Here is a 14269-nt window from a genome sequence, read left to right as displayed (position 1 = left end):
AACAGGCACTATGGAACAAAAACATGACATTTAACTCCCTCGCTACCAAGAACTGCCATCTGGAATTACATAAACATCTTTTTAAAGGGCCAAATGAAAGCCTAAAGCTTAGGAAACTCGCACGCTCTGTTGTGACAAAGCTGGTCTAGAGGATTTTGCATCGTTATTCAAGAAAGGAGATGATGACGCAAATCCACTGGAGAGGATTTATGGCTAACAAATCACAGCAACAGAAAACTGAATTCTGCAACGTACATTGTACAAATCACAAAGGCACGTTTTTCTCCTTGAACTATCCACTAGTGGCTTTATTTTTGTAACCAATTGAAAAGGCAAGGAAATCTAATGCATAACAGCTAGAGGTTTTACTCCTCTGTTTTGTCTACTACGATTACTTTGTCGCAGAAGAACTAAGCAGTCACTTCAGAACAAACGGAATATCCCACTACAGACATGTGCATCAGCTCATCCATTCAGGGGCTTCTGGACTCCCAATGAAGTTGAAATGGACATAAAAGCATCCTAAAGAAATCTGAGACCTGAGGCAATGCTATACAGTTCATAAACCTTGTTAAAATATGCCCTTTCCCCAGTTTCTTTCGCAGTCAGAACAAAATGGAAGCCACCACCATCATCTTAAGAGAAACATTTATTAGAGGGTTGCACAATCTGTGTGAAATATAAAGTCCCTTATAAAATACTCGGTTTGCAGCTCTCTAGAAATCCCTTTACCAACTCAAGACCACAATCCCAAACAAGGATAAGCTCTCTGCAATAATAGTGGTAACTTGCTCGTAAGGTCTGCTCTAGAAGTTTCACAAGATAGGAATTTTATAGCTATGGAAACACTTGAAAACTGGACCTAATAAAAATATCAATCACATAACATTTGGATTTAAGATGTTAAGAAGTAGGTCCAGTGACCCAAAATACCAATGGAAAAGCTTTTAAGAATAAATGTGCTTTAGCTATACAACTAAATATCACAACAAACAGAAGGGAGGAATTAAAAGTAGTAAAGTCAGCTCAAGATCGGCTCCAAATATACATACAAATTTAATACAGTAATTGCACAAAATGAAAAAGCAATGTTAGCTGCTTATGATTATCAAGGTTAAAGTTACATGCTTCACAAATGAAGTTTAAATAAAACCCTTAAAATTTGGATATGTCTTCTTTGCTTCCTTAGTGGAAAACCAAGTGCAGAACATTTTTATGAAGCCAGAAACTAATGTGCAAACTAGAGATTAATGTATTAGTTTTTGTGAAAGAGTCAAGTAATGATTCGGTTACATGTTTATGGAGGAACTGGTATTTGGATTTCAATTTGTTTCTTCAGTCTAAAACAGACATACAGATGTTTTAAGAGAATAATCCATTTTAAAATGTTACTATTCAAAATTGAAGGAGCTGAAAAAATTAGCAGCACCACAAGTTTCAAAGAAAAGCCTACTGTGGATTTCAAGGGTTTCTCTTTTCATCTGAGCAATTCACAGAAAGGAAACATAAGGCTTTTGATTATCACTGCACATTTAATTCTGAAACTGAAGGTGTAAAGCTTGGAGTTTTAATGAAGATGCGTGATTGTCATTTTCCGCCCTATACGTTTCACTGCTGACAGAACTTGGTTTCAACAATAAACACGTTTTCAAAGTGACGGATTATGTGGCACTTTTCAGCAGAGCGCTTTTGAAGGCCTAGAAAGACAGGGGGGGAAAAACACAATGCCAATTATCCAGGGAACAGGAGCAGGTTAGATAGAACAGGTTTTTCTTTCCATAGATTACAGATGTTCCAAGTTCAGTCGTCCAGCATGAATGACTTCCCAAAGCATGAGGGCTGTGGAATTCTGGGAGTTGAAGTCATTTTAAAAGTTAAGTTTGAAAAACTGAGTTATAGTGACTGACTGTAACTGCTTAGGTACGCCAACTGGAGCTTTAGGTCAATGAAAGGAAGAAAAAAACACCAGGAAAACCATGTTCAGTTGTTATTAAAAGGGTCATCACCATGAACCTCATTCTTTGGACATTGGTGGGGCTAAGACTGCAATACAGTATGGAATTCAAAGTGTGCTCCTCAAGCTGGCATTGCCTTTTTATTGTTTCCATCTTAATGGAAACAATAGAAGCCACATGAAGGGGCTAAAGATGCCATCTGCAGGCTAACTCTCCCAAAACAGAACAGAATGGGAGCAAATTTGAGGTAAAGAAGCCCAGCAAAAGAAAAGCTGAGTTTAAAAAGAGGACTGTTCTGATCAGGAATTGCAAAGAAAGACATCCCTCCAATGCAACTCTAAGGAAGTTAGGCAGTGGCTCAGAATTTGGTGATTCACAAAATAAGGTCACCATTGTGTGCTTGAGAGCAAATCCTATGCAGCTTGCCCCTTGTTTCCCAGTGTATATATACAAATGTAATGTAGAAGGGGAAAGCAGAAACACCACAAAGAACACATTAATTTACCGTGCATAAGGAAAAAGAATTAAGCATCCCCTTCACTGCTGGTAAAAGGGCTAGAAAGAATTCTAGATGTTTGCAGATTTTCCATACTTTGTTTTTACTACAACAACACTGCTGGTCACAAGCAAAATTGTGCAAGAAATGGTCATCTATTTATGTGATCCTTAAATGGCACCTGAAAATATCCTGGGCCAAAATGTCATCCATCCACTGCTATCCTTGTAATAAGAGAATGAACATGAACTTGTAAATATGGCCATAGTTTTTCTATATTATTTCCTATGCTGCAAGTATGGTGCTATTAAGAACTCACGATGACTTGACTGTGACCTAATTTTATCTGCAGAGAGCCCAAGTCTACTCTCAAACATTAGCTTTCAAGAGGCAAGTGCCAATTTTCAAAAAGGGGATGGATTAAAGTACTCAGCAAAGATGCTGAAAGGATTTAGGGAAGCCATCTGGGGCATGAATACAACTGCCAACACTGGTAAAGTGGCTGTGTAAGTCACCTCAGCTGTTTGGAATGCACATAACCACAGAAAAATACTTAAAATAAGAGCAGCAGGATTACAGAGTTAATAAAAAAAACTTCCTAACTTCCATGTATATAAAGCACAACCAAACACTTTGCTCTTAGTTTAAAAGTTTTTATAAGCTGAGGGTGTACAAAATGGTATAAACGTAATACTCTACGGTGTCTCCTTCACTACTACTCAAGGTTACTGAATATCAGCCGTATACTCAGCAAGACACGAGCGATAGTATAAAATTGGGTGCTCCGATAGATATTATGTAACGGGCCCTGCCCTTCACTTTGTTAGCTAATACTAAGGAAGCCAACTCAAGTTACACATTCCTTCTCACCACACCCTATTCCATACACAAAAAAGGATCAGCCAGGAAATGACTGCTAATCTATCTGGCACCACTACTTAAATCTTACAGCAGCCTCACACCCTGGAAGAACATTTGCTCTCTTCTGTCTGACGATATAGCAATGGTTCCCGATTCTGTAAGGCTTGACTGCAGCTAAAGAGCAGAATTTGGGGTTTAGCTAGAATTGAATTCAAACCTTAGGGCTCTCTATATACCCATCAGGAATAACAGCTAGATCCTAGTGAGGTAATTCCTGGTGGAAAATCCTTCCATTTAACAAACTGCTAAGCTTGTAAGCCGCCCTGAGTCTTCGGAGAAGGGCGGGATATAAATGGAATTAAAATAAAATAATAATAAATAAACTCACTTGTTTACTGAACTTTTATTATTCCCGTGGCAGCTTTTCCCCTTAAGATAGGAAATCACACTCTGAAACGCTCAACAATTTTCCCTTTCCCTTCCCTTGCTTTCTTTTTCATATCCTGAAATGCAGTAACAATTCAAAATAAAATACTCACCAATGATCTTCTCTCGGCGCTGAAGTTTGAAGGTTTCCTTCCCTACACAGAGCTGGTAAATGAAGAGACCCAGATCTGATATGTTATCTATCTCTTCAGTCACAACCATTTCCTCACGAACAAGGTAAGTCTGAGGCAAGTAGGAACCCATCTGTGTGTGTGTGGGAAAAATACCATTCTTAATACAGACATTTGGGATTACTCCACCAAGACCAAAGTTACACCTGAAGGCAATTAAGCATGTTACAGAGGGTGGGGGATAGATGATACTCTAAAGGGAGCCCACTTTGGTGAGCACCCACAAGTTCAGATGCTTCAGACTTTCAAGATTTAAAAATGCAACTCATCAGTTTGCACAGGATCTGAAAGGTCACAAGTTCACCAACTGTTCATTACAGCAATTCTAGCAATGACGCAAGATGGTTTATTCTAAACTTTCTTTGGGCAGATGTGCACTGCAACAAGAACACACATATATCTTCCATGCTCCATTTAATTGCTACCTACCGCTAATTTTGCAAAAAGATCGATCAGATTCCGTGGTGGCATAACAATAGAGGTGTTCAGAGGAATCACATAGCAGTTACCAAGCTGGAGATCAAGGTAGGCTGTCAGGAGCTACAGGAATATAAGGGGGGAAAAAACATCCAGTGATGGATTTTCAATTCTGCCACTTGTTTCAAATCAGCCCTTTGCAAAAGAGTGATGTTTTACTGCAACAAAATTAACATAATTGATCTGAAAACAAAAGTAACAAACTTTGTTTATGCTACATCCCCAAATTGTTTTTTTTTCAATGCAACAACATAGGAAGCTGTTCTCACAGTAGCAATCTGTAAACACATTTCATTTTTGCAACTCAACACATGATCAATCTCCCAGGATAAATGTTGAAGACTTGCTTTCTATGAATCACATTAACTTGTGACTTAAAATTCATGTTTAAGAGAGAGAAAATAAAGATGTCACATCAGTAGCACTTTTTATGTAAAACAGCCAGATGAGTACTGCAGATACAACACAATCAAGGTGCCAGGAGGGACAAGCTGCATTAAGTATGGGATTATCAGAAGATCCAATTGTTGCACAACAGCCTGCATAGCACAAAAATCCAAGGGAATCGAGTGATCAAGAAAAAAAATCAGGTTAAAAGTAAGAGGGTAAAATGGAGGACAATGCTGGATTCTTTTCCACTTGTAACATTCTCAGATAACCAGAAACACTGAAACGAACCCACTGTCCTAATAGGTTAGGCATTAAAATAAACAAGAAAGCAAAGAAGAGAATGACATATTTTCTATGTTTCCAAACTGATAATGTTGCCGTTGCAATTATCTTAACGCTGACTGGAAATGACTATAAATATTTCACAGGATTAGACATAATAAGGGAGCAGTCCCATATAAGGCCTGCTGGTTAATTGGCTGTGCTAAGCATGTCTAAGCCTGTGCAGTCCCAAGGTAATTTTTGTGAACTGCAACTATGCTTTCAGAAACAAGTGTTTGTTATTCCCAGCCAACTGTATGTAGAGGAAACAAGATTCCACAAGACTAAAATTACATTTTATTGAGAACAGGCCAAAATAAGTCTTGAAAATCTCCGCATCTTGCTTTGTCTCCCTTATATTCCAGGGAGGGGTAGTGTGATCTCTTTGTAAGACTCTCCCCCCACACACCCCACCTCTGGCCTTACTGCATGCCCTTTCTGCACCTGGTGTTTTCCTAGCAGCCTTCTAGGTCAGGGGTATCAAACTGCCGTACTCATACAGAGGCTGCACCCACCCCAGCTCTGGCAATGCCCCTCCCCAAAAAGTCGCAATATGTCATGACATGTCATGTGATGAGTTTGAAACCCGCGCTCTAGGTTCTTTCTCAAGGTCAGCTCCCTGCCTTGGTACCAGTGGGTAATGCTATTAGGCACAGACAGCTATCCCAACTTGGCGCGTTCCCAACCTACACCCACCAGTGTCAGCCATGATTAGGAATGATGGGAATTGTAGGCCAAACTCTTTGGGGGGGGACATCTGTTTAAGGAGAGCCTCCCTTAAGAGATAGAAAATCTCTGCTCTCAAGAATGAAATCACTCCTCCTACGTTTGGCAATACAATTTTTGTTCCTGGAATTTGTGCAATTAGGCTTCCTATTTTGAGACTTCTCCCAGAAAGCCCTAATAAATATTATTTTACATTTAGTATACACATGCTGCTGGCACTTGAAAACTGAGGAGTGGGGGAGGGGAAAAGACTACCAGAATATCGAAAAAGGAAAAAGGCATAAAAACCCAATCCTCATTAAAGAGATTTCATCCATCGTTTTTTTTTACCAAAAGAAAGAGAAAAAAAGAACCCACAGTTCCCTCCCCCGCCCTAAAAAAAAAAAGACTCACTCTGTCAAAATCATGCACAATAGCAGCCGGATCACTGTCAGAGAATTTTGGAACAGGTACGTCAATGATGGCAATGTTATCTGCTTCTCTGATATCAGCTTCTTCAGCAATGGGCAGGAAATACGGCTCGGCTGCCTGGCTCCGATCTTCTTCTCCCACATAACACATTTGACCACGGAACATTTTGCTCTTTAAAAAAAAAAGAAATCGCCAGCTATTAATATTCATTTAAAGGCGCAGTTATTCATTTTATAGTTCAACTATCTTGGAGTTGCTTAAGTAATTTCCCCTGAATGGGCAAAGAAAATGGTACCAATTCTGTTTTTTCCCCCCCCAAACCTCTGCAAATATCAAATTCTTACTGGATCCTGGAAGGCCGCAAGGAGAGATTGGCCGTGATGTGCACTGACCGCTATTTGGACAAGGACTGGAGTATGTTAACCTGCCTTTGAATTTTTCTGGCTCACCAAACAAGAAGGAAGACAAAGAAAACTTCCTCTTCTCAAGTCATTTGTTTATGCGGAGAACACAAAATGGGGGGAAGTGGTACAGTCACACAAAACCTTTGTCACTTCTCGATTCAGTTACTGTAATTTGCTTTATATGGAGCTATCCTTAAAGATGAGCCAGAAATTTCAACTAGTATGGAATACAGCTGACCACTGGGGAACACTGCAGCACGGCCCCTTGTTATAGCAGATTCTTTTGATTGCTGCCATTTAAGGTATGCGTTATCACCTATAAAGCCTTGTAAGAGAACTGGCTACTTTTGGAACTGGCTACCTGGGTAAAATCTGCTACCCAATATACAGTGTTGTTGTTGTTGTTAGTTGCGAAGTCGGTCCGACCCATCGCGACTCCATGGACAACGTTCCTCCAGGCCTTCCTGTCCTCTACCATCTTCTGGAGTCCATTTAAGCTCACGCCCACTGCTTCAGTGACTCCATCCAGCCACCTCATTCTCTGTTGTCCCCTTCTTCTCTTGCCCTCAATCTTTCCCAGCATTAGGCTCGTCTCCAGTGAGTCCTTCCTTCTCATTAGGTGGCCAAAGTATTTGAGTTTTAGCTTCAGGATCTGGCCTTCTAAAGAGCAGTCAGGGTTGATCTCCTCTAGGACTGACCGGTTTGATCGCCTTGCAGTCCAAGTGACTTGCAGGAGTCTTCTCCAGCACCATAGTTCAAATGTCTCAATTCTTTGGCGCTCAGCCTTTCTTATGGTCCAACTTTCACTGCCATACATTGCAACTGGGAAGACCATAGCCCTGACTATACGCACTTTTGTTGGCAGGGTGATGTCTCTGCTTTTTAGTGTATACAGTACAGGAACACTAAGGACCTCTTCTTACCAAGGAATGATCACCCAAAAGGAGGCATTTTTATTGGTGTCCCGTTCCTAAGAAATAGTTTATTCTCTGTGATTGTGGTGGCTCCTTCCTTCATTTCCTTCCAGGAGATTGTTAAAAACTGGGTTATTTTGGAAGACCGTCAAGGACTAGCTTGCCATCATTACTGTGCATATTACTGAATGTGTGCTGCCTGGAGTTAGATTGAAGCAATTAAAAATCGGGGAAATAAACTCAGAAATAAGTGGGATAATAGCCAACTCTCCAATACCTTTGGCATGAAATATTTGTAGATGCAGGCTCCCCCAACCACTACTCCAGCTAAAATGAAGGCAAGTCCCAAAAGAGTCAGCAGACATCTTCCAGAGGAACCTCCACGGTTGTGTGTTGCAACTTCTGGGTCCTTGAAAACAGAGAAAAAGCTGTTTTAAATTTTCTATTGAAAAGATGAAATTATCTTTAATTACTATTGTCCTTGAATCAATAGGGTGGCATTGCCCTCGCAAGTGAAAGATAATGTGAGACACAACAGGGTTTTGGCCCAAGGTTAGTGTTTGCCCTAAATACAAGGATAAGATTCAACTCGCGTTCCACCAAAACACTTGGTGTAAAAGGTCACCTTGGCAGGGGACAAGATAAAGCAAAAGACCCTTATTTCTCATGGCTTCACAAACCCAGCTGCCAAGTCACATAATGTAAATGTTCCTCCTCTAATTTTGCCATCAGATTATAGATTTTTTACCATGGCGCTGAGAATTAGAATGAATTTTTTGATAACTAATTATCTCAAAGCTGTTGAATTTCTACTCATCCCCCAGGATTACTTGGGCATTAAAAAAAATGTTAAGAGTCGTTAGAATGCTCTGTTGCAATTTGAGGCAAGAAATATTAAAAGCTGTTTCTAATTCTAGTACTCCATTTCCTACAATTACTCTCTGGTTTCTACCTATCAATTGTGGTCTTTTAACTATCCATCCTACAGAATAAGTTCATAATGGCTATGAAGAGGAAGTATTTTTAGATATGCTCAGAATTCTTTGGAATTATGTGGGGGCTTTTTGCAAAAATACTAGTTAAAAGCGGAACTGCAAATAACAAACAACAAAAATCACAATTCTATGGGAGGGGGAACAGAGTTCTCCAGAACCCAATATATGCAACTGTCACAGATTTGTTTCAATGAACAATGCTAACCATTGCAATTATTTGAGCATCTTCAACAAATAAAAGACTTAGATTTTACTTGAATTTACCATATAACAACAATTGTACATGTTTTCCACAACTATGAACAACTCATGAAGAGTCCATATGGGCAAAATACAAACTATGAAGTTCAGTTTGTTCAAATAATGGACTCTATCCTGAATTTTTTTTTAAATGCTGCTTTGTGACACTGGCTAACACAAGTAGTCCAATCAAGTCAGACATAAAAAAAATCATGCTGCAACTTGTCTGGAGCCTTTATGCTGACCTAGAATGAAACAAAATGAAAGCCAACTATCTGTGTAAGCAAGAAACAGATTTCTTTATACTTCACTGGAAATTCCCAACAAACCTTCTGTATCAGCAACTGACACAAATGCTAACACAGCATTTCATAGTTCAAGGTAAAGTACCCCTGCCTACAGAAATATTCTGTTTACTTGTATCATTCAATCTTAAAACTCCTTTACCTATGTACCTAAGGATTTATGAAATAGAACAAAGGCTCCAAAAAGTATATTTGAAGTTCTGTAACAAAATTCCCTCAATAAACATTTGAAAATGAATTATTATGATTTTTTAACTTCCACTTTCCGTGAGGCTTTTTTTTTGATGAAGTTAAAAAAATATCCAGTATTATAAACATTCTTCTAAACGTTCTCAGAACAAGACTGGTGCTAAATTGCAAAGATAATCCACAGCAATGCTTTTGTGCTTGCAAAAGCTTCAGATACTGGAAAAGCAGGCCGCCCAATTGTTACTGGAGATTTGGGGGTGGGGAAGAAGACAGATATACTACGTGCACATTTTGGCTCAGCAGGTTGTCATCTGACTTAATACAAAAGTAGATTAAGCACACAGGAAACATCTGTGACAACAAATAAAGCAACTTTCCTATCTGATGTTTGATAGGACTCCCTATAACCCACGTTGTCTGGCCACCAGACAGGAAACTAAGGCTGTCTAATCAAACTACCACTGGGTTAGGTAACATTTGATCTTTATCATGTTCTGCTAAGGGAAATCCTGGGTGTGTACAGAGCTGGCCTTCATATACAATATGTTTAGGTACACAGCTTAAGACTGGTGTTGCCAACACAAAGCGTAAAGGCATTATTACTGTGCTTGCAGACAGCTCTCTAGGCACTGCCAATACACCTGGCCCTTCCCACTTTTACAATGCAGCAATTTGTGACTTTAAGATGGGAAGTCTGCCTACTGCAAAACAGAGGTCCAATTTCTAGTTTCATCTTCATATCCAAGACGCCCACATATCCTACTTTTAGGAAACAAAAATAAACAGTGAGAGAATTCTACCATTTTTTTTTGTTTGGAAAGCACACATCTACCCAGAAAAAGAGCAAAAGAAAACTAGAAAAGAGTGTTTAATAGTTGCAGTATTTTGACAAATAGTGTTTTGAAATTGAGATTTGACAGGGATTCTGTAAATAGGTAAGTTAATCAAGAATTGGTTGTTGTTGTTTTTTAAAAAAATCCCAACATGCCCACTGGTTGAAAAAAGTTGAATATCCCTATTTTAAAATATGGATCTATCTATAACACTGAAACCACTGCACATTTAAAGAGGTTAGAACTAATCCCATATAAATTTGATCTTGAAGCATGATTTTTTTTCATTAAAACTGTTATAGTACAATAATCAATGGTGGGACAGTTTAAAAAACGATGCTACGTCTAATGGGGCTTAGGAAGACTAAGACTCAAAAACCCTTATGAATTTTATGCAAATTATGTTTGGATTTAAAACGTCCTGTAATCCACAATGAAATTGGCCCAGTTTCTTGGGTGTAGAGATTTTACTCTGCATAAGCTGAACTATTACAATGAAAATAAAATCAGATCTTTAAAATCCATATATATTAGACGGTAATACATATAACTATTCCTTGTGCAGTCCTTTAGCCCACTAGCTTCTATTTGATATCCAGTTGTGACTGTTAAATTGCTATCCTAGACTTTTCTCTTTAAACAATTAAAAATTGATGTTATACAACCTTTACAATTTCTGGAACTTAAACAGAACTCTGCAAGTTAGTGGAATTCTGAAACATGAATCAATGGTAAAACTATTTCATATTTCTTACATATGTTTAGGCATGTATTTTGTGCAAGATTGAAGAATTTAAGCATCCATTTCTGTGCATTTCGCAGTAGGATTTTACATGGCCTTTTAAAGAGAACTCATGTAATATCAGTCAAGTATATGATCTCAGCCATTAGGGACAAACCATCAACGCTTGTCACAAATCAGGAACTTTTAACTGCCTGAAATTGTCCTGTATATACAAGCAGCATGAAAAGAATGTTTTCAGTAATTTCCAAACATAATCAGGCACAAACATGTACACTGTCAACAAAGCTTTTACTTTTTATAAACTGTTCTGAAAGTGAAAGCAGACACAGGAAATCAGATAATTTTGCAGACTTCATATATATACTAGTTGTTGTTTGCCTAATATTCTCTACCATCAAAAAGCAAAATACATTCTTTGTGCTGTTAGTTATGTACCTTGTAAATTCTTTCAAATTTCCTTCCAATTTTGGTCAAAAATCCCCACCAGCATGCATTCCAAAACCATTCAACATGTGGGATCAGTTCTGAAGGAAAATTTGTTTTTAGCACTACCATGTTTTCAAAGCAAATTGCAAGGTTTAATATAGGCCTCCAAATTTATTTAAACATGCTAAGGCCAAGATAAAAATCACTAATTTCAGTAGTTCCCACCTCATGAATTAAGTATTTTCAATGAGATTATATCCTAACCCAGCCTTGCCATCACCTACTTTTTAATATGTTTAAAAAAAAGGGTTTTTTTTGTTTATAGGTCAAATGGTTCCTACAATACCTTTCGAAGCAAATAGAATCACATGGTATTCTCATATAAGGGCAGCTAAAAAAAGTATTTGATTGTAAAATATATTTTTCATGTAAAACTAGTATTTTGCAAAATAGTAGGAGCAAGGATAATCTGGAAGCATTTGAAGTGGGTAAGGCTGTTACAATGAAGGGTTCATTAATGGAATTGCTAGGATCTTAAAAAGCTGTTAAGGAAATGCTACAAACCAGGTAGAAAGATGAAAATCCACAGTATCTTCATTATTCTCTGAGACCCAGGAACTTTCTATATAAGCATGAAAATGATTAAGCTTCTTAAAAACAAAAAGCTACACTTGGAAGAAGAAAAAATACCTGATCCCCATGCTAACACGTTCCATTATTTTAGATTTATATCTTTATTTTCAACTTGAAGGCAACATGTTTCCCTGTCTCCCATTTCCTACCTTCCTTCCAAGGCTAACTTTTTTTTTTAAAAAAGAATTTCAATTTAGAAAGGGATGGGAAGCTGTTTATGGTGCAAAATAATACACCACTTGCAAGCCTAATTTATATCTCCAAAAATATCTCTAGGCCCCACTCCTAGACAAGGCAGTACTGCTACCGCTCAGCATAAACAAACAGAACTAATTAAGAAAATGCCTGCAACTCCTGTCTCTACTTGATTTTATTTATTAAACTTGTATGCCACCCATCTAGCCAAAGGCCCTTTTCTGCCTTCCTCCTTAGTCTTCAAGGATCAACCCATCAACCAGGGCCGGTTCACTGGTGGATTGAGACCGATCCTCAAATTAGGCAGAAGAAAGTATATTCTACAAATGAAAATATATGTATATCTATTTACATTCATTTATATAGCTCTGTGACTCTACTCACACCAATAGAGAATTAGTCATACTAACACACACAAAAAGAAGAGACTTTAGTATTATAACTATCTAACTACATACAAATCTTCCACTCTCCTCCACTAAATCCTGCACACAGAACACAAACACACCAAGCCAATAATAGGCACAGAATCCTATGAAGTGTGTGTGTGTGGGGGGGGGGGAGGAAAGATGCCCAATCAAAGAAGGTGCTTTGTGGTGGTTGTTAAATGCCAGTTAAGACATGAAAGTCCACGAATCCCAAATAAGGGGAGAATCGTTTGCACGCATACAATGCTGGCCTATATATTCTACTTACATCAAAAGGAAGCCCACGTTATATGTGCAGACCCGGCTATAGACGTTGTGGCGTGTTGACCTTTCAGTCCCACACTTTACAGTCCAGAATTGCACAGATGTTGGTGCCTTTCCTGCCAGCAAGGGAGGCGTTGCCTAACTGCCGCGGGGGAGGGGGGAAGGGTGGGCTGAGGAAACCTTATCGTATTTATTTCTCCAAGTTACTGCGTTTATTTCTCCCACTTATTGCGTTTATTTCTCCCACTTACTGCATTTCTCTAATTTATTGCATTTATTTCTCCCACTTATTGCATTTCTCCAATTTACTGCATTTATTTCTCCCACTTATTGCATTTCTCCCACTTATTGCATTTCTCTAATTTATTGCATTTATTTCTCCCACTTATTGCATTTCTCCAATTTACTGCATTTATTTCTCCCACTTATTGCATTTCTCTAAGTTATTGCATTTCCCCCACTTATTGCATTTCTCTAATTTATTACATTTATTTCTCCCACTTATTGCATTTCTCCAATTTATTGCACTTACTTCTCCCACCTATTGCATTTATTTCTCCCACTTATTGCATTTCTCTAATTCATTGCATTTATTTCTCCCACTTATCGCATTTCTCCAATTTATTGCATTTATTCCTCCAACTTATTTGCATTTATTTCTCCAACTTTTCGCATTTGTATACAATTTCTACACCGCCCAAGTGGGAATTTTTTAAAAAATAGATGCGTTTATTTCCCCCTCCCCCCCCCGCCCCACGCACAGTTTCGATAAACAAACTGGGGCGGACCTCCCGTCGAGGAGGGGAGGAGGAAGTCAAAGGGCCACAATTCCTCTTTCGGCTCCCTCTCGCACGACGGAGGACTACAAAGCCCATCCCCTCGCTCCCTCCCTCAGGCGCTTGAGGGACGCCGCCATTTTGCCCGGGGGAGGGAGGGAGGGAGGGGGGCAAGGCGCGCGGGGCCCGCCGCTGGGCCCCCGACACAAAATGGCGGCGCGTCGTCTTCTCCTCACCTGCTCGGCCACCAGGGCCTCGGCCGCCTCCTTCTTGGGCTCGTCCTTGAGGGCGAAGGGCGACTGGAACGCGATCTTCACCATGGCGGCGGCGGGGGGGGCGGGCTGTGAGGGCCGCTTGTGAGGGGAAAGGCTCCTTCGCAGCGAGAGCGCCTCCGATGCCGCTTCTGTCTCCGCCGAATCCGGGAACTGCGCAGCGGCCTCTCCCTCGCTGGGTGGGCGGAGCCTGCGGCGGAAGCAAGGCGGGAGGGGCGAAGGGGAGCTTTATGCGCAGGCGCGGCGGGGCCTGTTCCCTAGGAACGCGCTCGGTGGGAGGGAGGGGAGGAAGGCGGGCCTTCGCCTTGTCTTTCTCTGCCAGGGCTGGAGGCTCGAAGTGCGCACGCGCTCGGTCTCCCCTGAGAGCCAGGGCGGGGGGGGGGAAAGAGAGAGAGA

General features: G+C 39.9%; 1 protein-coding gene across 1 annotated transcript; it reads right to left on the bottom strand.

Moving 5' to 3' along the window:
- Positions 1-634: 634 nt before the first annotated feature.
- Positions 635-14064, bottom strand: ITM2A (integral membrane protein 2A). The gene is made up of 6 exons (XM_081336402.1): positions 13838-14064; positions 7850-7981; positions 6237-6425; positions 4359-4469; positions 3852-4002; positions 635-1697 (listed from the first exon to the last, which is right to left on the bottom strand). The coding sequence occupies exons 1-6, from the start codon at positions 13919-13921 to the stop codon at positions 1609-1611; spliced, it is 756 nt and encodes a 251-aa protein (XP_081192528.1). The 5' UTR covers positions 13922-14064; the 3' UTR covers positions 635-1608.
- Positions 14065-14269: the final 205 nt, after the last annotated feature.

The sequence above is a fragment of the Vipera berus genome (genome assembly GCF_964194415.1).
Source record: "Vipera berus genome assembly, chromosome: 11".
In the NCBI taxonomy this organism is placed as follows: Eukaryota; Metazoa; Chordata; class Lepidosauria; order Squamata; family Viperidae; genus Vipera; species Vipera berus.
This window is presented reverse-complemented; position numbering and strand designations above follow the sequence as displayed.